At 41.3% G+C, this 27,047-nt stretch overlaps 1 protein-coding gene across 1 annotated transcript in view; it reads left to right on the forward strand.

The window, feature by feature from the left end:
- Ppp3r1 (protein phosphatase 3 regulatory subunit B, alpha) overlaps positions 1 to 25,770 on the forward strand; it is a 41,251-nt gene extending 15,481 nt beyond the window's left edge. Inside the window, exons 2-6 of the mRNA XM_051164716.1 lie at positions 8,054 to 8,093; positions 19,113 to 19,289; positions 20,182 to 20,241; positions 20,820 to 21,004; positions 24,665 to 25,770. Of these exons, the coding sequence (XP_051020673.1) occupies positions 8,054 to 8,093; positions 19,113 to 19,289; positions 20,182 to 20,241; positions 20,820 to 21,004; positions 24,665 to 24,712 (510 nt within the window). The 3' untranslated portion in view covers positions 24,713 to 25,770. The remainder of the gene's footprint in view (positions 1 to 8,053; positions 8,094 to 19,112; positions 19,290 to 20,181; positions 20,242 to 20,819; positions 21,005 to 24,664) is intronic.
- The last annotated feature ends 1,277 nt before the right edge of the window (positions 25,771 to 27,047 follow it).

A 27,047-nucleotide genomic window follows, 5' to 3' on the forward strand; every position in this document is an offset into this window, starting at 1 on the left:
CAAATGTCAATCTTCTGAGATTATAAGGGTGGGCTCCCATGCGTGGACATTGTATGGGTTTCATGTAGCCGTTGAACTGACCCTAGTGTATTATTGTTGAGTAAGAGCTAATTACTTATTGTGTGTTTTTATACTTTTTAGTGTGTCATCACTAGAGTATGTGTAGAGCCAGGAGGTAAATCGGTGCTTCCCATGGGTGCTGTGAGTGGTATTTGGGGGATTACTAATGGAGAAAGGCAACGTTGAGGGGTGATTGGGTGTGGTGATGGTTGTACAAGCCTATGATCTGCTAAAACTTTTTGTTACGCTTGTGATGAGTGTATGTTGTATGATTAAAAAGCTGATGTTAGGCATAGTTTGGCTTAGGCCATAGTTTGTAAGCCAGTAATGTAAGCCTGTGACTATTTCCATTCTCCTGCAGAGTGATTTGCTTTCTGTTGGACTGTGCTTTCCTTTATTTCTTCTAATGCTTTTATCATTTGCCTTCTGTATACTACAAGTTTTTCATTCACAATTTAAGTGCCTGTCCTACAGTGTCCTTCTAGGTTCAACTATCACTTGATGGTAAACACACACACACACACACACACACACACACACACACACACACACACCACATATGCGTTAGTGTTCTTTGACTATTCCCTGTCTTACTTTGTATTTCAGCTCTTGTGGCCATTAGTCAGTATGTTTCCATAACCTGGCCTTCTGCTAGGACTTTATTATCTTTTCTGTTGGAGGTCATTCTTTTCAATTGTAATAACTGAACATATCATTCCTATGGAATTTTCTAGTTTGAGGTTGTGCTCATTTTACGTAAAAGTAGAATCCAGTACCAAGTTCACATTACAGCCTACAGGAATGGTTGGACAAGACAGTTTCGTGTCATACTGTTTACATTTGCTCACTTGCTCTTTTCGGTTCCCCTCACCTGGCCCATATTGTCTGCTGTCTGCTTGTTAATTTTGACTATTGTGTTAGAAATCAACATTGCTATGCCAGTTTAGCCACTTGGGTCCGTTTTCTCAGGTGGGAAAATGCCTTAATAACTTCATGTTTTTCTTGTGTAATACATACAAACTTTTGTTTTGTGATATATTGTAGCAAAGCTGAGCCTTTTATTTTTTAAATTAAAATTAGCATACAAAGTCTTAAATTTGATTATGGCATTCTCAAAGTGGTGTAGTGATTCTCTTTCCCCCTCATCCCCGTTACTTTTCTGTTACCCTCTTATCCCTCCTGTATCACCACCCCCTCTAGTCTGTTTCCTCTTCCATATCTCATGTATTATTTTCCTCACCCTGCCCCCACTGCCCAGTGTTTCCTTTATAGTCCTATTCCCTTGCTATTATGAATATAGCAGCAAGGAGCATGAGTGTTTAAGTATCTGTGATAGTGTAATGATACCAAGGAGTGGTTTTCTGTATCATATGATAGTTCAATTTTTAATTTTTTGAGATGCCTTCATACTGATCTCCATAATGTTGTACTGGTTTGCAGTCCACCGGCAGCGAATACAGATTCCTTTTTCTTCACATCCTTGCCAGCATTGTTAAATTTCTTGATGCTCTTTGCTGCTATGTCCATAATAGCAAGGAAGTAGGACCAGGCTGGAAATATCCTTCATGGTAAAGTAGACAATGAGAATGTGATATAATTATTATATTAAAATAAAATCATGGAATTTTCAAGAAAATGGATCAGAAAATGATAAATGACATGTTACCTCTCATGTGCAGATGCTAGTCTGTAAAGAACATGAACACACACCCACGCACGCATGCGCACGGGGGTAAAGTCTTAAAAAAAACTATAAAGGAAATATTGGTCTTCTAAGAGGAAGACCTAGGATGATGCCATCTATTTTTGTATGGCTAATAAATAAAAAAGTATGGAGAGAGGCTTAGTTTTTAAGGGCTCTTACTGCTTTTCTTAATTTGTTGTTAATGCTGTTATGAATCTTAGTAGTAGATGATATATTAATGGAAACATACTTATTCTAATATTACAGAATACTGTAGATTATGATAGTGCCAGGATAGACTATTAAAACCTTTACCATAGAACCATGTTCAGTTGGATTAGATTTTTTTGTTGTTGTTTGTTTTGAAATAGTCTAATGTACGTGAGGCTGGTCTTGAACTCCTGACTTTCCTGGATTGGCCTCCCAATTGCCTGCACATGACAGTTAACCATTTGTGAGTCCGTTCCCTGGGGAACCTTGGCCTCAAAGGGTACTAGACTTGCAAATGGAACACATGCAAAGTTGCGGGCCAACACACCCATACATTTTTTTTTTAAAGTGTGGGAATTAATGTTAGACTAGATTAGCAAGCCATTGTGAAAATTTCATCTCCTAAAGTCATTATAAAGACAATTGACAACTGCGCAGTGGTGTTGCACACCTTTAATCCTAGCATTTAGGAGGCAGAGGCAAGGGAATCTCTCAGTTCAAGGACAGCCAAGGGTACATACAGAGAAACCATATCTCCAAAAGCCAAAACCAACCAACAAACAACAACAACAACAACCCCAATTGCCAAGGAGGAAGGGAATGCACAATAATGTGGGGGATTCTTGTTACCTAGCAACCAGCATAGTTTTCAGTTACTGACCAGATTTGGTTTGTGCTGTTCTTGTAATGTGAGTCTTAGAAAATACACAATGAAAAGAATCGGAAATTAATGTCCATATTTTTATTCTTTAACCCTGACATACTTAAACTTTTTTCTTAATTTGTTTCTAATCCTGTTATGAATCCTAGTAATAGATTATATATTAATGGGATACATATATTTATCCTAAGAATACTATAGAATAATGTAGGTTATTATGATAGTGCTATGATAGATTATTAGAAGCTTTACCATTGAACCATGTTTAGTTGGATTGGATTTTTCTTGTTTGTTTTTTTTTTTTTTTTTTAGATTTCTTTATTTATTGTGTATACAATATCTTGCTTGCAAGCCAGAAGAGGGCACCAGATCTCATTATAGATGGTTGTGAGCCACCATGTGGTTGCTGGGAATTGAACTCGTGTCCTTTGGAAGAGCAGTCGGTGCTTTTAACCTCTGAGCCATCTCTCCAGCCCCTGTTGTTTGTTTGGAAATAGTCTAGGTGAGGCTGGCCTTGAACTCCTGATCTTCCTGGGTTGGCCTCCCATTTGAAGGTATGCTGCTGTTAAAAGAACTAAGCCACAACTCTCACCTTCTATTTCTCTTTTTTTCTTTTCCCATTTAGTTTATTTGCAGCTGACAAATTTTTCTTCATTTTTTTTTTTAACTTTTATTTTGGTATGCTATTTGTTTTGATTGATGTTTTAGTTTTAATTTTACTTTTTGTTACTGTTTTGAGACAGTGTTTCACTGTATCGCTCTGGCTGTCCTGAAACTTGATGTGTAGACCAGGCTGGCCACAGACTCACAGATATCCACCTGCCTCTGCCTCACGATGGCTGGTAATAAAAGTGTGAGCCGCTGTGCCTACTCCTCTCCCCCTTTTTAGTTTAAAAAAAAAAACTGTCTCAGCTGTGTTTCCCAGGGTGGTTGAAATAACAGGCTCAAGTCATCCTGTTGTCTCAGCTTCCTGATTATTAGAACTAAAAGCAAGTTCCCTGTCCTTTGGATTTGTAGGGGTTTTGTTTTGTTTTGGTTTTATCTCTCCTTTGGGTGGGGTAGGTTATCATGTATATGTAAATAATTTCAATTATCAAAGTTGTATCTCTACTGACAGTCTAGTCCAAGCCTATGTTCTGTCAGTTCTTCACACACACACACACACACACACACACCCATGCATATCCACAGACCGTTGACAATCTCAAAGTTGTGTGTTGTGGGGACAGTACTGAGAATGTACACAGTTGATCAGGCCTACCATACTGCATTATATGTGTGCCATCTTCCTTTTAACTTACAAGTGGTTCTGTTAAAGATGGTTAACAGTAGACTCTGGTCTTTACATGCATGCAGAAAAAACATAGTACATCGGTTTTTAACAGATGTAAGTTTCCATAGTGAAAGTTACATCCAGATAGCACCATGAAAGAATGGCGTGTTCTAGGGATCAAATCATAGTATAAAGACAAAGTATGAATAAGTCAGTTTTAAATTAGGGCCTTAAAAATTATTCCCCTTCCAAAAGTAACGAGTTCACTTGGAGTGAATTGTTGGTTCCTGGCCCTAGGATAGCAAAGTGAAATGTGGTCAGAGTGTTTGGAAGGATATGTACATGTCGGAAGGGCACAGGGAACCATTTGCCCAATGAGCAGGAACAATCACCGGCCACGATTGAAGTGATTTAAGCATCAGATTAGATGATATTGATAAATTATTATAGCTCAATGTAAAAATCCATGAGTCCATGCCAAGCATGGTTGTGCGTACCATTAATCCCAGCACTTGCAGTAGAGGCAGGTGGATCTCTGAGTTCAAGGCTAACCTGGACTACAGAGTGAGTTGCACACCAGCTAGGACGTGCAGTGAGACCTGTCTGGAAAGAAAAGAAAGGGAAGACAACCCTTAATAACAAAGAAGCCACACTGGAAGAATGATAGGAACAGAAAGTTGCCACATACAGATGTATCGGTTCCCTATTTATTTGAAAGCATCAGAATACCACACAGTTAAAATTTCAGTGTCTAATATGCTTAGCTCTGACTTACTGTGTCTCTAAAAGTTTGGATCACAGGGTCTCAAGGGAAGGTTTGGTTGAGAGAAAGATTCTTACCTACATTAATTGACTGTGAGCAGCCCTCAGTTCCTTGGCCGTTGGCTGGAAGCCACCTTCAGTTCCTTACCCATGGCCAAAGCATGCAAGCTGAAAAATACAAGACTATCAGCAGAATAGAAAATGCAGTTACTTCCAACCTAATACAGAATGATCATACCTTAGGTTTATATCAGAGTATACAAGTGGAGAGTAACACACAATTTTGTGACCGTCTTAGAATCTGTTATGATAGTAATGGCCACATGCAGTTGGCTCATATTGTCTGTATTTGCTAGAGTACCTGTGTGAGGTTTAAGCTGAGGTTTTGAAATTTACCTAGTCTGAAAATAACTTCCCACAAGGTTTACATACTAAATAGCCAAAAAGACAGCATGTCTTTAGTGGGCAAACTGAAGATGCTTTTATTCTTTAATCCAGGGCCTCATGGCTAGCTTTGAGTTCCTAATCTCCCTGCCTCGGTCCCCCAAGTGCTAGATCACAGGCCTTTGCCACCATGCCTGCCTCTAAAAAGGACACCTTAAGTACTTAAAATGAACATTACTAGCACTAGGACAATTTAGCATTTCTGCTGCTTGGCTATCCCCCGCCCCCAGTGTGCAGTGCTGAGGGCCAGACTCTTTATAAAAATCTATGTTCCTGTTCTCTGATGACTGGGGAGAAGTCACTAGCACCTTATGAAGAGGCATCAGGCAAACATGTTGAGATCAATCTAAAAAAAATCATGAAGAAGTATAAAGACATAAATAGACTGAAGAGCTGTTCAGCTGAAAATACTGAAGAACACAGGACAATTACCAGGCTGTTTGAGGATTTCTTTTTTTAATTAAAGAATATTGTTTTAAGGTTTCTAAAAGCAACTCGGGGAGGAAAGGTTTTATTTGTTTACACTTCCACATCACAGTCCATCCTTAGAGGAAGTCAGGGCAGGAACCTGGAGGCAGGAGCTAAAGCAGAGACCTGGAAGGCTTCTCTCCGTGGCTTGCTCAGTCTACTTTCTCACCCACCGCAGGCCCATGCTGCAGGGCTGGCATTGTTCCCAATGGGCTAGGTGCTCCCAAATAACTCTAGATTTGTGTCTGGTTGACAAACAAAACAACAACAAAAAACAGGACAAATGCTATTGAGACAACACCTCACCTTACACACATCCTAAAAAAAAAAAAAAAAAAAAAGAATGGTCTCATGTAATCCAGGCTAGCCTTACAAAGTCTGTGAGGATTGCCTTTGACTTAACTGTTCTCCCTTTATTGCCTGACTCCTGGGTCACAGATGTGCTCCACTATGCCCGATTTATTTTTATTGGGGAGGGGTATATTTATGATCTATATTATAGAAGAATAAAGCTGAGTATAGATATATATTTATTTACCTTATGATATTTCTTATAAATTAGGTGATAGGATAGAATTACGGACTTTTAAGACATTTTAAGAAATGTCTTAACTCAAATTTTAACATGCTTTTCTTCACTGTCACATGTTGAGCCCCGTGCTCTTTGGCTGGGCTTTGTGTTTTCCTTTAGTGTGCTTGCTGGTTCTGTCCCACTCTGGAGTTAGCTTACTGATCTTAGAAATCTTTGTCTATGGTTAAGCTCAGAACAGCCTTTTCATTCATGGCTGATGCGGACATTGTGAGGACTGTACCTCAATCAGTGCCCTGTGTGTTCAGACCTGCCCATCCCTCGTGGCATTCCCAGCTTTCTGAGCGTCAGAGCGTTCAGTCACTGCTAGTCCTTTCTTTGGCTTTGGGGGTTGTGCTTCTAATGCAGCAGAGGATGGAGGGAGCTCTCTACAGATACCAGCTTGCTACAGATTTTAGGCCTAGGTATCTGTTCCCCACGAATGCAGCCTTCTCAGACGTCTCGGCCATCCAGGGACAGACCCCGGGCTCCTGTTTGTCGGTGATTTCAAGTCATTTCTGAAAAGTGTTCTTTCATGCAGTTCCCTGACTTACTGTTTTGCACTAGTCACCCAGTTGGTTAACATTACTACTGATTTATTTGTTTGTTTATTTGTTTGTTTTTTTTATCAGCATAATGATAGTTCTTGGTTTTTCAAGACAGGGTTTCTCTGTGTAGCTTCGCTGTCCTGGACTCTCTTTATAGACCAGGCTGGCCTCGAACTCAGCGATCCGCCTGCCTCTACCTCCCTGAGAACTGGGATTAAAGGCGTGTGCCACCACGCCCATAGTGATAGTTCTTATGCCGGGCATGGTGGCCCACACCTTTAGCACATGCTAGACAGAGGTAGGCAGGTTTCTATGAGTTTGACTGTGGCCTGGTTCACATAGTAAGTTCCATCCCAGACAGAGTTGCATGCCCCAAAGCCAGATACATAGTTTATCTTGAACGTCAAACAGATTTACTTAAGGATTTTATCAAGTGATCTTGTAAATAACTTGGTCATATTGTACAATGCCTGAATTCTGCACGCTTTCTTAAGTAAATTTAAAACATGTTAGCTTTAGGAAAGCTAGGCCTGTAGTTTTTTTTTTTTTTCTTTCTCTCTTTCTTTCTTTCTTTCTTTCTTTCTTTCTTTCTTTCTTTCTTTCCTAGAATACTCTTCCCCTTCTCTGATATGGGGAAATACATAAATTAAGGAACAGGATAACTTTTTATGTAAGGAAATACCTAGAAGTAAGTTTTAAGTGGATGGCTGTTTTATAACGTTCCTGTTAACATCTTGCTAATATTTCAGTTGTGATTTTGAAAATGTTGTTTTACTGAATGTTCATAATTGGTAACAAGGATTTTCTTAACAGTTCATTTTGCACTCTTGCTAACTTTAAGCGGAAATGACAGGAGTGCTCTCATTCTGAGCTTTATATCAAAATAAGTTCATTGTTCTAATGTGCTGGCAACAAGCCTAAAGCCCCAGCAGTTTGAGGGCTGAGATAGGAGACTCGGCAGTTCATCGTCACACTTAACCTACATAGGAAGCTCCAGCCAGTCTGGGCCTCGAAACAGCGTCTCAGAAAAAGAAATAAACAAAACAAGCGTAGTTCACCCAGCAAGGCATGTAAGTGCGTCGCTGGTCTCTAGTGTGTGGGATTCTGTCTGTGGAGTATTTATGCTATTAAACATATTTGAATTGCATTTCAGTAGAATGGTTGCATGTCTTAATGAGAACTTACTCTTTGTCCACCATATTGTTTAGTATGTTTTCTTACCAGTTAAAAAGTAAGTATACTTTATAATTCTGAACATAAATTTGTTTAGAATTTATGTTTCATTTACCTGTTTTGTCATGTAAAATAGTTGTTTAATATTGTAAAGACGTCTGGGTGTGTTTCATAACTAATTGATTCTTTCTTCTTCCCCCAGGGAAATGAGGCGAGTTACCCTTTGGAAATGTGCTCACACTGTAAGTTGAATATAATGTCAATGAGCATTTGTTTTGCTTATAAATCTCTGAGGGGAGTGTGTGTGTGTGTGTGTGTGTAGGATATGTGTGTGTGTGAGGGCAGGGTACATCTCTGTGATGTGTACTTACTGTTTTTGTATCAAATGTAACCTACATTTAAAATGGAGAATGAATGGAACATACTCTTTTTAGGTTATCAGAGTAGGGAATATTTTTAAGAAATAGATTTTATTATTAATACATGTACAATATTGTAATTATAGATTAAACCCTCAAATCTTTGCAACCCAAGGAAGAGTTCTTTTCAAAGTGAATTTGTAATCATGTTGATTTTTGTTTTTGTTTTTATTTTGTTGTTGTTGTTGATCCATGGATCTGGACTTCTTTGTTTTGTAATGTTGATAGCTGTACCTGGAATTCCCCATATCATTGGAGAAAGGGAATTTCAAGAATATGAAAGGTGTACTTTAGTGGGCTAGAACTTGTCACATAACCCGGTCAACTGCCACCTGGACTGGGGAGTAGAGCCTTCCATGCATTTAGGAAGGAGAAACAGTTGTGTTAAATTTGTATTTTTTAATTTGAACGTTGAGAACTTTGGATCCTGGTGGAATGGAGAGGAGGTTGACCATCTGAAGATCAGCAGATTTATAGAGGGAAAGCTAGTTGTCAAAGACTTCTTCAGCTACTGTAAATATTTCTTTATAAGTTTGGGGATGGTTTTTAATTTTTAATTACATTTTATTTACTTGTACGTATGTGTGGGTTATGTGTGCCACAGTGTCAGAAATCAGGGGACAACTTGTGGGGGTTGGTTTTCTCTTTGCACCATACAAGTCAGGTCCTAAGGATCCAACTGAGGTTAATAGGCATAGCAGCAAGCCTCTTTACTGGCTAAGCTTTTTTTTTTTTTTTTTGGCCAGCTCCTTGTCTGTCTGTCTATCTGTGTATGAGGCCTTGGCTAGACTGTAACTTTTAATGTAGATCAGGCTTGTCTTGAACTCACAGAGATCTGCTTGCCTCTGCTCCTAGAGTCCAGGGATTAAAAGCATACAGTGTCAAGTATTCTATTGCTGTGAAGAGGCACCATGACCATGGCAACTCTTAGGAAAGAAAGCATCTAATTGGGGCTTGCTTACAGTTTTAGAGGTTTAGGCCTATCATGGCAGGGAGCGTGGAGGCATGTAAGCACACATGTGTATATAGCTGAATGTTCTGCATCCAGATCCAAAGGCAGCAGGAAGAGAGAGAGTGACTCTGGGCCTAGTTTCTGAAATCTCAATACCACTCCAGTAACACACTTCCTCCTACAAAGGCCTACCTCCTAATCCTTTCAAATAGCACCACTCCCTGTGGCCAAGCATTCAAATCCATCCACCTGTGGGGGCCATTCTTACTCAAACTGTACATCGTGCCTGGTTATTTTAGTCTTATTATGGGTTTGCCTCTGTGGACTACACACATGCGTGGAAGTTGAAAAACAACTGTGAAGTCAGTTCTCTCCTGCCTGTACATGAGTTTCAGGATTGAACTCGGGTCTTCTCAAGGCCCTTTACCCAGCCTAGGTCTCTCATATATATACTAGATGGAAGTTTAATGTTTGAAAGAGTGGGTGCTAGTTTAGAATTGGAATTGGCTTACTTGAACAGTATATTGTAGTAAAGATCTTTGGAAACATTTAGGTCGCTTCTGTCTGTCCACAGTGCTGGTTGGTAGCCTGTATAGGCTGCTTTCTGGAGGTTTTCTGTTCTTGTGCATGGCCCTTCAGGATAGTTGCTGTAATCCTAGCACTCAGGGAGGCAGAGGCAGGTGGATCTCCCTGAGTTTGATTTGAGGCCAGCCTGGTCTACAGAGTGAGTTCCAGAACAGCCAAGGCTACATAGAGAAATCCTGCCTTGAAAAAACAAAGCCAAAAACAAAACCAAAAGATAATTGAGGTTTTACTGCCAATTATCTGTCTCACCATATTGTAATTCCTGTTCAACCTTTAGGGTTAGAAATTATGTCTTTAGAAATATTTGATACACAGGATGACATTTATTATTTTTATTTTGTTCAGTTTCGTTTGATAGTGTGTAATTAGAAATAAAAGACGTGTGGTTTGTGTGCTTGGCATGCTGTTTTTATAATCAGACTTGCATCACGTCAGTCCTGTCTGCCCTCCTGTTTGTGCACCTGCCACCCCCCAGTCTTGAAGTCATAATTCTGTTGTATCTGAACAGCTTCAGTCTCGCAGTTGCTTTTGGGGTTGGTAGGTTTTATTAATAAAGTCTTGTGTAAGCACCATACCTGTCGTGGTTTTCCAGGTACAGTAGGTCTGTTAGTGTGGGGACTGCACCTTTGTCATTATCAGCAACCACCAGCATAATTTGACCTTGTTCTGACACTCAGAAGCTTTAAAACTAGCAAGCAGGTGCCAGACCCCTTGGCAGCCAGAGTACTCATGTCCCTCTGTTTCTGCAGCAGACATAGCTCTGTGAGGTTTGGAAGGTGGAGGCTGGTGTGATTTGTACCACTGTGTTGTTGCAACGTTTCTGGAGCCAGAAGCCTAGCGTTGACTTCATGGCTGCCTGGGTTTAGGGTAGGCAGGACCTGCTCTGATAGTGCCGTTCCACTAAGTGTGGCTTAGAAATGTTCTTAAGACTTTTATGCAGTGTCCTTCCCTCCCTCTGCTCTTCTCTCTTTTCCTTCCCTGCCCAGACCCAGGTATGGTGGCATACACCTGTAATTCCAGCCTTTGGACGCTGGAGAAGGAGGAGCATAGTGAGCACATGTAATGCAACCGTGTCTTAAAAAGACAACAAAAGACTGTGGTCGGTCAGCTGACTCACTAGACTTAGGTGTCTGTAGTAGGGCCCTGGAGAGCACAGTAGTTTTAGGGAAGGTGTATGGACAGATTGTACCCTCACAGGGGAATGGAGCAGTGACTGACCTGGGCTAGACCAGGAGAAACGAAGGACCTCTGTAGAAAAGAAAACAGACAGAGGGACTAATGTGCTCCTCTTGACGTGTAAATAAAGTGATTCTAAGAGAGAACCTTAGTAACAGCAAGTAATTACTCAGAAATGCTGGACATCAAAACTGGAGAGCATGAATGTGGATAGGCCGAGGGCTTGATACCAGAGAACTCCAAGGGAGAAGAAGTCTTAGTAATTCTCGTTTTAAGGACTGGCGGCAACCAGGTGGCTTCTTTGAGAGATGTCAGGTCTCTCATGTAAAACGGCCTTCCTTTATCAGGAGAGGGTGGGGACTTTGGAGCTGGAACGGGGACTGTTGGTAGGTTATGAACGACAAGGTTCCCAATCACTCTGCTGGTGTCTGTAGAAACAGCTCTGTTAGCCCCTTTTGCTGTGGCTGGTTCCGCTTGCTTTGCAGTGAGTTGTGACTTGGGTTTTGCAGTATTCAAATCACTCTTCTCAGTTTGAATGAATTTTTACCGTTGTGTTTTTGCAGTGTTCTGGAGTCAGTTTGTGCTTTTTTTTGCTACGTAGCCCAGCCTGGCCTGCAGCTGTGTAGGTTGTCCTTGCGTCAGTCTCTTCAGCCTTCTGCGGACTTGGCGCATAGGCATGGCCACCACCACATCTAGCTTAGTAATTCTTGGCTTACGTTTTTAAAGACCAGGTCTCGTGTGTATCAGGCTAGCCTTGAACTTTCTCTGTAACCGAAGTTGACTGTCAGCTTCTGGTGCTCCTGCCTTGAGCTTCTGAATACTGGAATTGCAGGCATCTGCCAGTATCTAGTTTGTGAGGTGTGGGTGATGTCGGGCTTTTATCTGGTTGACTGTTACTTGACAATTTTGAAGTATCTGATCCCAGCCCCCACCTCCTCTCTTCCTAGTCCCACCCTCACAACCCCTCCACCATTCCCTCTACTCCTCAGAGAAGGAGAGGCCCCCAAGGGCCTAACCTTAAGAGGTTTCATGTTTAAGAAGATAGACAGCAAGCCAGGCGTGGTGGCGCACGCCTTTAATCCCAGCACTCAGGAGGCAGAGGCAGGCGGATCGCTGTGAGTTCGAGGCCAGCCTGGTCTACAAAGTGAGTCCAGGATGGCCAAGGCTACACAGAGAAACCCTGTCTCGAAAAACCAAAAAAAAAAAAAAAAAAAAAGAAGATAGACAGCAGAAATGCACACGACTATCCACAGCATACCACTTTGATTTTTCATATATTGGTAGTAACTTTCTTTGCTTTGTTCATTTGGTAGCTGATCTGTTTCATGTAGAAGATAAGTACTAAACTGTTGGTCTGTGTAGTATTCTCATTGTGCGTACATAGTGATAGGCTTCACTCAAGTACACAACGTGCTATAATCATATCCCCCCTAATTTATCCTTTCCCTCAGACAGTCTTGCTTCTACTTTCATGTCTCATATATATATAGATATAATTTCAAAACTGAAAGGAAACATGGGGTATTTTTCTTTCTGAGTTTGAGTTATCTTGCTTAGTATTATAATCTACAATCTATTTTCCTGTAGTTGACATAATTCCATTCTTTCATAAGAGTCCTTTGGGGGGAATATGCTTGGGTGGTATAGCTGGGCCTCATACTGGTATCCACGCTGGCCTCACTATAGGTGTTCCGATGAACAGTGTAGAAGAGCCCCACCCCACACCAAGTGTTTGTTTTAATGACAGCCATTCTGATTGCGGTGAATTGGAGTTTCCTCATAGCTAAAGATACTGTAGTTTTTTTTCTTTTTTTTCTTTCTTTTTTGTTTTTTTGTTTTTGTTTTTGGTCAATTTTACTTCATCTTCTTAAATCTATCTATTCATTTCATTTGTCCACTTGCTGAGTAGGTTGTTTGATACTTGTATTTGGTATTTTGTGTTTTCAGTTCTTCATTTTGGATATTTATCTTCTGTCAGGTATATAGCTAGCAAAGCTTTTTATCCTTGCTTGCTGTTTGGAGTATTTGAAATACATTTTTAATTCTAAATTTTCTCCTGGGCAGCTTGTTTCTTTAGCTAAAACCTCAAATGGGGTGGCTACTTCTAGAAAAACTAGTATTTGTTGTCCAAATTGTTAGTTATTTTTTAATTAATATTTTGAGTTGTCTTACTATTTTAGTGTCACGCCCGATTCCAGTTTGGAAGCCTAGATGCTTAATGAGCTGCAGAATAAATCAAATAACAGTAGCAATAGCATCTAGAATTAGGCCAGACTTGGAGTATTTGTAGATTTTGTGGGCACAAACAACTCTTGTTATTTTACCATTTGTCTACTTAGTGCGTGTGCGCCCATGCATTTGTGAGCCTGTGTCTGCCTGTAGGTCAGACAACCCTTCCAGGGAGTTATTTCCCTCCTTCCATGTGTGTTTCAGGGATAGAGCTCAGCATATCAGGCTTTTCATCAAGTGTCTTTACCTGCCAAGCCATCTTGCTTCCCTCCAAATCTTATTTTTATTTCAGAGTCAGAAAGGGGATTCCAATAGGAATTATACTTAATGTTGTCCTTTATCTTTTATTGGCAAAGTACACACACTATTTTTGAACATTCATCCTATTCTTTGGTGTGCCTTTTCTTTTTTAAAGCAAATTCCAGTATCTGATATCCTTGGAAAAGTCTCTTGGTGTAGCATGGGGACAGTTTTGATAAACTTACCACAAATGCTGTTGCCATTGGAGACTTGATTATTTTGGTACACTTGGGATAAAAAGAACCAACTCCAAAGCTTTGGGTATTCGTAATAAGCTAAGAGGGTGAGAGCTGCTTGGGGAAGGCAGATGTCTGAGTAGGGCCTAAGGTGCCCAGAGCCTCACACACCTGATGTGCGGTGTGTTCATTAGCTGGAATTTTGGCTGCCTCTGGTTACTCTTGTCAGTTTATGCGGTTGAGGGATGTGCTTTTGGCCCCTAGCACAGTGTGTCTAGGTGCTTTTACAGAGCCCTTTATATTGGTCATCAGGACTGGTCATGCTACAGCTGTGAGAGAGTGACCGTTCTATCTAAGAATCTGTTGCATCTTGACATTTCTGATGTCAGTAGCAATTGGTATTCAGTAGGTTGGACCCCATTAATACATTTCTTTTTTCCCCCGAGACAGGGTTTCTCTGTGTAGCCTTGGCTATCCTGGATTCTATTTGTAGTCAAGGCTAGCCTTGAACTCGCAGAGTTCCTTCTGACTCTGCTGGGATTAAAGGCGTGTGCCACCACGCCTGGCTCCATGCTGGAACTTTTAACTGGCTTGACCTTGAAATTGGAATTTTCCAAAATCCAAATTATGTTGAATAGTAAGAACCTTTTTGAGAGAGGTGAGAACATTGAGCTGTGAACATTTGGCTTGTGTAAAAGGCAGCCTTGTACCACAGTAATGAGAGGGCAGCTCCTGTGCTGCCTTGAAAGCCAGCAGGGTTGTTCCTGTTGTTGAAGTAAGCACACTATTTAAAATGTTTACCTATGAGTAGTAAGTAATGATAGAGGAATCAGGGTAGAAATGCAGACGGGAGGGTTTCGAGTTTTGTTGATCTAGTTAGAAGTCAGTATAACCCAGTTTTGAAGTTCATCTGAAGGTGCCACCAAGGAGTTGGCGCATAAATCGAAGGTTCGAGTCGTACAGGTTTATCCCCTGAAGGATTGTTTTCTTAATGACCCCGTGTGCATGCTCATTTGTGTGTTGTATATGTGCATGTGGAAGCTCGAGCAAAGCCTGCAGGAATCAGTTCTCACGCATGCGGGTTCTGGGGTTCTCGCTTGACTGTAAGCACCCGACCACTGAGCCTTCTTGCCAGCCCGAACCTGAGGTTTTATAACGCAAGAAATGGGTGTGAGAACCCCGATGGAGGAGTCCTTGTTTGTGATGCTCAGGGACTCCTTGGTGTGATGTCTTATCAACGATAATACAGGCTCTATTAGTTCTCTGTCTCCCAGGAGTTCCCATCGAAAGGCTCTAACCAGCAGCATGTGATATTTCTGTTTACTGCAGATGTCCAGCTTCATAGGCTACCCATTCATTTTTTGAGGCATGGTCTCACTGTGTAACCTTGGCTAGCTCGGAACTCACTATTCAGACTAGCTGGCCTAACACTCACACGGCACCTATTAAATTATTTTATGAGGACAGAGTTGTAGCTGGCACTTAGAAAAATTAATGGAAAGATTAGGCTTAACGCTTCAGCCGGTTTTCAAAATTTGTTTCATGCTGCGCTATTAATTCATTTGGCCCTTCATTGGCACAATGAAAATTCTATGTAATTAGAACAAATTTTGCAAAGAATTTTAATATTTGTTCAATAAAATTATTCTGTGGTTACTATGAAATTAGCAGGAACGCATTAAGTAGGAGTAATTACCCCTAGTAGAATTTTCTTTCTCTAAAACAGCAGCTTTCTTTCAGTTTGGAACAACAAAGAGAAGGTTTCAAGGGGAAAATAGAACATTTTAAGGCATGTTTTTAGCTGGGAGGAATGTGGGTAAAAACTAGTCATGGAGTTCAGTGGAACCCAAAGAGGCAGAGCTGAAGACAAAGGAGAGCTGCAGCCTTGTGTGGTAGCAAACGCCTGTCATCCCAGCACTCTGAAGAGTAGAGAGCGAAGTGCCCTTGCAAATGGACATTTCTTATTTCTAACTAATAAAGCCAGAGAACCCTGAAGTTCTTCAGAGCATCTCAAAGGGTCCAAATCCAATTGAGGAAGTCCACCAGGGTCTTTCTCAGGGAATAGATGTGGTATCAGATCTCATCTCCCTTTAAGCTCCCCCAAAGAGGATATAATTTCTTCTGATTGAGAAGCTTTTCTTTTCCTAGAGAAGATGGAGGAGAGAGTGATGAGGCAAAACCAGAGGGCTGAGCAAAGCTGGAGTCGTCAGTTTCAGTTCCAGCAGCAGCTCTTAAGATTTAATTCCTGTTTACTTAATGTTTCTTTCCCTCAAGTTTGATAGTTTGCTAAACACATGAATTCCACTTAAACTATCAATTTCTTAAGTTGCTTTTAAATTCCTATTAGACTGTTTTTCATTTTTCAATTGCCTACAGTTGAAACTTGTGGTTAGTAAAAAATAAATGAACAAACCATTCAGGGCATCAGTTGTTCCCCACTTCCCCAAATGCTCGCAGCTTCCCAGGTCGAATGATATGAAATCAGCCAGTAACAGCCGCTCCCCCCAGTAAATGCTTCCTCTCCTGAAGTTTTGTTTCCTGTTTTAGTTGCTTCACCCCATCTTTCCTAAAATTGTGTCCTTTTATGTGAGCTGATGGGATTTGTTTGGATTAGATTTCTGTGCTCCTACTATTAGTTGGTTTGCTTTCACCCCAAGGTATTTGGTTCCTTTCATGCTATAATTGCAAGTTTTATCTTACAAGTTTGGGACATCATGAGGCAGCCAATACACTAAAAGAATACTCTTAAGTGTGTCTTCCTGACACACATGGGGAGTTTTTAAAATTTAGGAGGGAGGCATGTTGCCTCGGGGCTTCCCTTTGAGGTCATTCAGCGTCCTAGGGAAGTTCCCTGTGACAGCTTTACCCTATAGAATGGGAAAGAATATATGCCTCTTCAGTGTTTATGCTTAGCTGCTCAGAGAATTTCTATACTTACAGTATCCAGGCCACAGGAAACAGAAGGGACAAAAACAAGTGCTAAGCTAGAGGACAGAAAGATGGCAGACTAAGGCTGTGACAAACACTCTGAAAATGAGGGTCATCTAATGGCCTGTTGAGACTAGCACATAGAGGAGGTCCAGGCCACGAGGAGTAGTCCTCGTTTACCTGAGAAGGCAGCACTGACAGCTGGAGCATGCTACTTGGTGCCGATGAGTGACTTCCTGAAAGTAGATAACCCTTTGAGTCACGTGTTGGATTGCAAAAACACTCCGTGTTTAATTCCAGCCCTTGGGTGGCAGAGGCAGGTGGATCTCTGAGTTCTGGACTGAGTGAGTTCTAGAACATCAAGTGCTCCAAGGAGAAACACCCCCCCCCCCCCCCGTGTGTGTGTGTGTGTGTGTGTGTGTGTGTGTGTGTGTGTGTGTGTGTGTGTGTGTAGGTCTCCGATGGCCTCTGTTGACATCCTTAGCTTTTCGGTTGCTGGCAGCCGACTGCTGAGTTAATATACAAGCCGAAGTGTCGGTAGGGTGTTGCGTCAGGTGGAGAGCTGTGTGTTACATGGTCATTAAGGAAGCTAAGGTCTAAGACAACTCAGACTGTATCTGGAATACACCAAAAGTACAAAATCGTGACATTTTAGTCAGTTCCTTTTAAGGAGTCTTCAGCATAGGTGTGACATTTCTTTAAGTCACTTCAGTTCACCATAACTTAAATTTAATAGGGAAGCTTGCCGGCTATTTAAAAGAAAAAGAGAGAGAATCTGTCCTTAGGAGGTAGAGCCAAGCAGATCTCTGAGCTCAAGGCTAGCCTGTCTACATACATAGCAAATTCCAGGCCAGCCAACGCTACATAGTGAGATCTTGCCTCCAAAAAGAAAAAGAAAAAAGCCATTTGGAAGGAAAAAATAATCTTTCTATAACTGTTCTAAAAGTGTAGAAAAATTACATGTTTACAGTTTGTTGGAATGCTGAAAAACACAATAGGTTGATGTTTGGCTTTTGTTAATTTTTTTTTCTAAGTGAGGAATGGAGTCTTTGGTAAAACGTAGTATCAGATGTGAAAATACATGTTTCAGTACTTGTGCAAAGTACTGATCTGTGACTATGCTCAATCCTGAATAGCGGTAACAGGATGCGCTTAATCTGTTTCAGAGCAGCCTGCGTGGGTGGTTGAAAATTTAAAACTAGCATTTCAAAAAGTGAAATCATGTTTGATGTGTCACCTTGCAGCATGTTTCTCCCACCGCTGGCAGTGTGGGGCAGTGCTTGGATGCCCGCTTTGGTGGAGATGGTAGCAGAGCATTCCCTTGGTCAGTGCATTCAGAGCACTACATTTTCTTTTTTGTTTTTGAAGTTCCTGTTCTCTGATCTTGACTTGAAACACTTTTTTTCTCTTTTCTTCTCCACCTCTAAGCACTGCTCATGGTTTTGTCTCCCTAGCTGGCTTTAAATATTCTAGGTAATTAGGGCACATGCTGTGCTTTTGAAGTGGGAGTTTGGGTCTTCTCTTAGCTGTCAGCATTCTGAAGAAGGCCAGGCAGTGCAGGAAGCTGTAACTCTCAGCCGCCATTTTGAACAAACACCATGCATGTTCTGTAGTGTGCTCTGTGGCAGGTGCCTTGGGCAGAGTTGACCAAATGGCATGATGTCTTCCATGTTTTATTACAGAAGCAAGCTTGGAGGGTTAGGGGATTTTGCTCAGCTATAGACTAGTGTGTGTATGTATGCTCTGAGTATTTTTTAGATAGATGAGGCTAAGCTGGGATGTCTGCTAGATTGAGGCATGCATTCCCGTGGGTTGGTTGGCATTTTATCCCTTTTGTAAGTTGTAGAGTCTTTGGTTCTTTTTTTGTTTTTTGGTTTTTGGTTTTTTTTTTGTTTGTTTGTTTTTGTTTTTTTGAGACAGGGTTTCTCTGTGTGGCATTGGCTGTCCTGGACTCACTATGTAGATCAGGCTGGCTTCGAACTCACAGCTATTTGTCTGCCTCTGCCTCCCAAGTGCTGGGATTAAAGGTGAGTGCCACCATGCCCAGCAGCTAAGTTGTAGAGCCTCTGTACTGGGGGAAATCCCCATAAACCCATCAACTTCCATGTTTTACTGACATCCTTCTGTCCCTTTTGAATTAGAACATGCGTCAGTGTCCATCCTGTAACTGTGTGGTCTATACATTAGTACCAGGGATCATTTTTGCAGTATCCATTTTAATAAATTAAAAAAATATGTTTTAAATGCACACCGTAATAAAGTTGAAAATAAAGGCACCATGGTACAGAGCAGAGACTGATTCAGCCTCTGTCACGGGCCTCCGTGATCAGCTTGGTAAAGCAGTGTCACCCTGGGGTAGCTGGCTACCCAGCATGCTGCCCAGCACGCCTGTGGCAGGAGCAAACAGAAAGGTGGCTGAGGGAAAGTGTCTGTTGTACTAACTTAGAAGATCAAGTTGGAAGTTAAAATCTTGCTACTTTCTTTGTTTGTTTTTAGTTGATGCTGATGAAATTAAAAGGCTAGGGAAGAGATTCAAGAAGCTTGATTTGGACAATTCTGGTTCTTTGAGCGTGGAAGAGTTCATGTCTCTGCCTGAGTTACAACAGAACCCGTTAGTGCAGCGGGTAATAGACATATTCGACACAGACGGGAATGGAGAAGTGGACTTCAAAGGTAATGAAGAGCTTTTGGTTTTTTCAAGTCAGCCTTACAGCACTCTACATACCAATGAAACTGGATTTTTAAAAAAATAGTGTCTCTATGTAAATAGAGATTATGCTAAAACTTGAAAAAAAAAACCTGCATTGCCTAGATTATAATTATTCTTTGTTTCTTAAATTATCAGAGTGTCTCTGACAGTGGAATCTACCACAAAAAGGAACATTGACTATTTCCTTCGTCTTGAGGAAATTATTCTTACTCAAGGACAGCTTAACAATATTAAAACCCATATTTTTCTTGTTTCTTTACTTTCTCTTTAAAGATTGAGACCTGAACTGGTCAGTTTTGGTAGCCCATGTCTGCCTGCTTCATTTCAGCCAGACACCAAGGAATCTTTTGTGCAGATGTTGATTGGTTGATAATATAATTTTATATTTGATCTTATACTTGTAATAACATTTAACTGGAATTGTCAATGTTCTTGTTTGTTGTTTATGAATTCTTTGCCAGATAGTAAAGAAATTATTTTTTAAAACCTTTGCAAAAGTGTATTGACATGATTTGGAAGCTTGGCGTAGAAACCTAAAATGATTTTTGATTTTGTAAAAGAATGTACAGTCTTTTTCTTGTCATAGCCTAAAGAAAAACGGGTTAGATAAGTATCCTTAAAGAGTGTTTTTGAATGTTAACGGCTCACGGGCATTAACACGTAATTTAAATTGGTTAATTTGACAACTCAAAATTCAAAGTCCAGATAAAGTAAAATCTTGTGTCTGGAGGCTTAAAACTCACGATAACTGAGTTTCTTTAGCATGACTTTTGCTATTTTGCACAAGTAATAACCTTTTGAATGTTGCTTTTCTTTATGAAGTTTTGATTTGTAAACATTTTCAACTTTATTTAGAATTCATTGAAGGAGTCTCTCAGTTCAGTGTCAAAGGTGATAAGGAGCAGAAGTTGAGGTGTAAGTATATTCCTTCTTACACTACCGTTCCATGTTGTATTGTAGACTTCTAGAACCATCTCAAGACTTACTTCTTAGTCATAATAGAAGTTTTACATTCTGAAGAAAATCATGTCTGATGTTAGAACACTGTGCTGGTTTTAGTGGTATAGCAGGAAGCAGGTGCTTCTGACACCAGGCATAGTACATGCGGTAGGCGCTACTGGTTATTTGGCCTGGGTAGTCTTCACTCCATAACCGTCTGGCCAGTTATGTTAAGCCAAGCTGTATGCAGCATCTGCGTTTTAAAGAGTGCCATCTTTAAGCCGAGCTTGGTGGCTCACTCCTGTAATCCCAGCACTCAGAGGCAGAGGCAGGTGGATCGCTGTGAGTTCGAGGCCAGCCTGGTCTACAAAGAGAGTCCAGGACAGCCAAGGCTACATAGAGAAAGAAACCCTGTCTCAGGGGTGGGGTGGGGTGGGGGGCGAGGAGGGGAAGGGTGCTATCTTCATAGTCTTGATTTTAGATAATTGGTAATACTGCTTCTCATTTAAAGTGTTTGTGTTCACCTCCTAATTGATTTTCTTTCTTCGCTTTAGTCGCTTTCCGTATCTATGACATGGATAAGGACGGCTATATTTCCAACGGGGAGCTCTTCCAGGTGCTGAAGATGATGGTGGGGAACAACCTGAAAGACACACAGTTACAGCAGATCGTAGACAAAACCATCATAAATGCAGATAAGGACGGGGATGGAAGAATATCCTTTGAGGAATTCTGTGCTGTAAGTGAAAGCCGGCCCTTCTAGTGACTGTGTTTTACAGCATTGAAAGGACAGTTTACTAGACGATCCTGTGAGCCTATTTTGCTTTGAGATTCTACTGTTTTGTATAATTGCCCCACATTCAAGTTTACCTGCTGGTAATTAAGAGACACTAGCTTCAGGAATGAGTAAGTTGCTACAGGAGTGGTTCCAGCATCTGTGAGCGCGTGTGAGCACCTGTGTGTGAGCACCTGTGTGTGAGCACCTGTGTGTGAGCACCTGTGTGTGTGCACCTGTGTGTGAGCACCTGTGTGTGTGCACCTGTGTGTGAGCACCTGTGTGTGAGCACCTGTGTGTGTGCATGTGTGCGTGTAGACTGGAGGTCAGCACCAGCTGTCCGCTGCATATGCAGGGCCTTATTTTTTTTAACTCCTCTCCTACTGAGCCTGACACTCAACGATTTCTGCAGGGATCTCCCGTCTGTCACCAGTGCTGGCAGTACATACAGGTGCCACCACTCCCAGCTTTTTAATATGGGTTTTAACTTGCATTGCAAACTTTTTACCAACAGAGCCGTCTCACCACGGGACCAGTAACTTGCTGTTAGCCTTTAGAAATTACAAGTGGGGCATGTTTTTAAGGTTTGTTTAAAACTAAACCAGTTGAGCTGGGAATAAAGTCTTGGGAGAGCGCTTACCTAACCTCCATGCATGAGGCCCTTGGTCAGTGCCCACCCAGTACTGCAAGTAGCAACTATAGGAAACAAAACATGTTTGAAAGTGCTTTGGTAATGGGGCTGGAGAGAAGGAGCAGTGCTGGCTGCTCTCCTAGAGAAGATCTGGGTTCAGTTCCCAGCACCTACATGGCAGCTCACACCTGTCTATAATGACAGACAGTTCCAGAGCTTCTGACAGGCTCACACAGACATACATGCAGGCAAAAGGCCAGTGAGCAGAAAATCAATAAATTAAAAAAAGAAAAGAAAATGTTTCAGTGAAAATTAGCTCTGTGTTGATGAATTTTAGCTGGCAACACCAGAAACTGCATCATGGGAACCGTCGAAATGGGGAAAGAGCCTTGTCCATAGGAAAGTTAGGTGCTTTGCAATTTTCCTAGTGTCTTATGCCCTTGTCTTTCAAGCAATTAATCAATGAGTAGTTCTTCTATTTGGCCCAGTGGAGTGGAGTCTTATAGTTACTGGGAGCACTAGGAAACTACTAGGACACAGAATCCGGGCCGCCTTTCTTTGGTAGAACGAAGGATTTGGCGCCAGTCTGCTTTCATGCAGCTTGTCTCCTATACCACTGCCGTTGACAAAAAGTATGCTTTTAAAATTTATTTATGTATTTTTTAATGTATGAGTGCTCTGTCCGAATGCATGCACACACGCATGCTAAAATGCACGTGTGCATGCCAGAAGAAGGCATCACATCCCATTGTGACCCACCATTTGGGTGCTGGGAATTGAACTCAGGACCTCTGGAAGATCAGCCAGTGCTTTCTCAAGGTCTCAGTAGGGACTCACACTCCGCTGTGCCACTCTTCCCCACCCCTCCAACCCCCATCCCCAGTCTTGCATCTTTCTAGTCTTTAAAACCAGTAACACATAGATAACACTGTCAGTTCTGCCATCTTGAAATGTAGCCTGGCCCATTGTCCCACAGTTGCGTCAGCTTCTGTGTGCTGACCCTGGTGCCACAGTCTCCTCCTAGGCGGTTGTCTCTAAGGAGCGGGGAGCCCTCAGTTGTGTTCTCACCTCAGGCTTGCTCCTTTCACATACATTTGCATAGTTAGAAGCTTGAGCTTTTGATGGGTGTGGTCTGGCCCTGTCCAACTATCCCAGAGCTGAGCGCGTCTCTTCAACAGCTGCTGTTCTGCTGGTACTGGGTGAGGCTAAATGCATCACGTATTGACATGGTGCAGTCTACTTGACCGTGCCCTGACGCCTAGAATCAGACCCTCCAGGCAGACGCTAGGAAGAAGTAATGGGGGTACAGCAGGCGGGTGGGGGTCGGGGGGCAGGGGGTATATCTACGAAGGAAATGGGTCTGACCCTGTCACTAAAAGCTTAACACCAGCCTCACATACACAGAGGCTCAGCAGTGGAGCACGGACCGTCGAGCGTGGGAAGAAAACCTCTACGATGGAACACAGAAATCAACACAAACCTATAAAGAGTTTTTGGAATAATGACCACTAGGAATTTAAAGTGGGAAAAAACTAAGAACCTCATTGAGTGCGAAGCAAAAAAACTGACCTCAGTGATATATTGAATCCTTGAAACAAAAAAAAAACATAATCAAAGGTCATACATTTCCTGAAATGACTCAGTAATAGCACAGTGCTGTAGCATATAAGTACATAGCCTTTATACATAAAACAAACTAGACACATTGTCATAAGGTGCTGAAAACAGTACAATATGGAGATGAGTCTGAAATTTAACGAGACCCTGGCGGGCAGGGTAGAGGCGAGCACCATCATACAAAGAATCAATCACAGTGACAATTGAATTTCGCAGTATCACAGTTGGAAACTAGACAGAGTAAGCATTTGTTTTGGGGATGAAGAATAGAGCTTAAACTTAGAATTCTGTACAGTAGTAAAAATAAAGATGCATTTAGATACACTTTTTCTCAGAAACCACTAGAATGGTTCTCAGTATCTGGGTCATGACCCCTTTGTGGGGTGTCTAATGCCTTTCACGGGGGTCGCCTAAGACCATGGGAAAACACATACATTTACATTGCCATTCATAACAGTAGCAAAGCTACGGTTACGAAGTAGCAACGCAGTAGTTTTATGGTTGAGGGTCACCGCAACAGGACGAACCTGGGTCACAGCATTTAGGAAGGCTGAGAACCCCTGCTCTAGAGTGTGTTCTGCTGTAATGCATCAGAAAAGAAGGCAGCTGGTTAAGGATTCCTCACAGCATGAGGGTGTCCCTGTAGATCTGTGGCACCTAGCTGAAAAGCCAGGCTTCTGTGACCCCCCCAGTGCTCGGGATGTGGAGCTCATGGGCAAGTCATGGAAATGAAGGAGTCTGTGGTTCAGTGAGAGGCCGCGTCTCAGAAAGCAGGTGGGGAGAGCTGGAGGCAGACAGTTGCTTTCGACCTTTGTCCTCTGCACCATGTTCTCGTCTCTGCGCATGGGCACGTACGCACGTGTGTACACCGCACAGTGCAGATGTGCACACACCTGCATGTGGATGAGAATTTAACTGGGGAACTTAAGTCCCCCACCCTCCCATTAATCCAGCTTCTGAGAACAGTGTATAAATACACTTTTTGGTAAAATGGTACCCTACTCTGCTTTCTGGTTGGCTGTGATAAAGCACGGTGTCCAAAAGCAAGCAAAAGCTTAGTTGTAATCCACCACGAAGGGATCAGGGCAGAAGCTCAAGGCAAGAACCTGGAGGGAGGGACTGATGGGAAAGCCATGCTTACTGGCTTGTTTTCTATGGCTTCCCAGCACCCTCCTGCTCTGAGATGACACCATTCATAATGAGTGGTCCCTCCCACATCAACCACTAATCAAAAAGGGCACCACAGTCTGCCCCACAGGCAGTCTGATGGAGGTGTTTTCTCAATGAACTGACTGTAGCCCGAGTCAAGTTAACAACAACAACAAAAGCCAGGACAGTTGATTTACTTACTAAAAAATTGTTTTTGTCTATTGCAGGTTGTAGGTGGCCTAGATATCCACAAAAAGATGGTGGTCGATGTGTGACTCTTTGAAGAATACCACCCAACACTTTTGCTTTCTTCTCCATCTCTGAAGATCTGCTCAAGACGTCCAGCAATGCTCTCTGTGTATTTAAATGGAAGTATTTTTCTCTGTGAAGCCACATTTTCCAACGTGAGCCTCATGAAGCCAACTAAGTGTTATTGAACTCCTACGCTCTCAATAACTCAGTGTAGCACAGTAAAGTGAAGGACAGCAGCATGAAAAGAGCGTATGAGGATGGTGGAGAAAGGGAAGGGGTTGGCTTTTTAATTTATTTTTCTTCATCTTTTATAACAAGAAAGTATCTATATATACATATGTAAATATTTATATATAGATATATGTAGCTTTCTATATATTTAGTAGGTTGGCTTTAATTTAATATACTTGATTCAGAAACAAAATGTTAGAGTACAAAGTGCCAAGCAGAACATAAAACATCCTTACTTTTATTTCACACAGTTTTATATGTAGATAGAAGATTGTACAATTTGCACCAGGTAGTAGGCCAGCTATTTTTCCTTTCTCTGTGCTTTCTCCTTTGAGAGATTGATAAAGCATTTGTTAATGCCCTATTATTTACCTTAATTACATTTTTGTAACGAGTCTGTTAACTTTATATCTCTGAGTATATTTCCAGGGACTGTGTCTTATTGCTGAGCAGCATTTGATTCATCGCAGTTGGAGGTCTAGTTCAGTGCTGTTGCCAAGAATGGGCCCTGTGTCCATAGAACTGCGTATGTTACGGCTGCTTCAGGCTGATGCTTTTTAAGTAGTCTCAGTAATTTATTTTTATTAAGTGTCCCTGAGAAAAATGTAATTAGCAGTTGTGATTTTTATAAAGGTCAGAAGTTTTCTGAGGCAGTAATGACTTTTTAAAAATGTATTATTTAGTGAAGAAAACCCAAAGTAGTCATGTAATGGCTTAGAATATACTTGCTTCATTATACACAAGTGCTGTATTTTCCGGAGTAGAAGACGGCCCCAACTTTAACTTTTCCAGTTAAAATATAGAATTTGCAGCCCGAGTCTGCTGCACAAGGTGTATGTTCGAAGAGGGGCAGTCTATTTCAAACTCTAAGTGGAAAATTTAAGGTTGGGGGTCGTTTATATGCCAGAAAATACAGTAAGTACAGTCACTGAACTGTGTGAACCATGGATTTTTCTTCTGCATTTCAAAAGACATACAGTTAACCTAAACAAACAAAGTAGTAATATTTAATGAGCACATATTTATGTAAAATCCGATCTGTGGTTACCATAAGGAAAATCTTGCTAAACTGTATGTCATAGGAGAGCAGATTTTGTCTAGATTTATATGTCAACAATTTGTTTGCCAGAAGGCAAGATAGCACATGATGGATTTTTGTTGTTTTGCCCACAAATCATGATAGATGATGACTTAATAAATTTGTGTGACATAAAAGTATGTCATGTTCTACCACTTGACATTATCCCTTCCCTTCTCTGCAAAGGTACTATTGGCTGGAAGTAAAAACATTCTGGTTAGTTTTATATGACAGTCTTCCCTATATAGTTTTTCTATAAAAATTGGTTTTATAATCATGAATGGTAAAGGGCGGGTTGAATCAAGGTAAAAGAATATTAAGTTGAGCACACCTGCCTGCCATCGCTGTTCCTTGAACTGTGCTGCACATCATGGGCTCTGTCTGTGAGAGAAAAATCCCGGTGCTTGGTGTCTTTGCATGACATGGAGTTTTGCATGTAGATCAATTTAAAATGTACCTCTTGTTTACATAATTTGCATAATTTTAAAAGATGATGTTGCCAAACTTTGGAAATGTTAATAACTCAAAGCGAAAATCTCCACTCCATGTAACGACTTCCTCCCTCTGGATCAGTACGTGGCTTGCAATCCCAGCCAGTGGTTCGATCTGTCCCAGTGTCAACTGCCATGTGCTCTGCTTCAAGAGGGAACTAGTCTTTTGTGAATTTTTTTGTACATAATTATTTGTTACAAATATTTTAGCAAATGCTTTCTATATCTCTTGCTTGTGCATATCTTGGCTGGCGTTGTTGAAAAAAAAAAAATAGTGCAAACTATTTCCTTACTGGGGATTGAGGGTTTTCTTTTTTAGTTTGTGTGAGGGAGGTGGGGAGGGCATGGCTTATGTTGAATGTTTAAATTTTCTTCTGCATGATACATGTCATGTTGTGAAGTCTTTAGAGAACTTCATACTGTATGAGTAAGAAAATAAAATATTTGAAACTTGCTTGAATGTATTTTGTAAGCTTTGATTACTAATACAGTTGCTAGTCCTTCCGTGCTTGTAGGATTTTAAGAACTTTGATAAATGTCTTGAACCTTAAGCTACAG

Source organism: Acomys russatus, chromosome 22 (genome assembly GCF_903995435.1).
Source record: "Acomys russatus chromosome 22, mAcoRus1.1, whole genome shotgun sequence".
Classification (NCBI taxonomy): domain Eukaryota; kingdom Metazoa; phylum Chordata; class Mammalia; order Rodentia; family Muridae; genus Acomys; species Acomys russatus.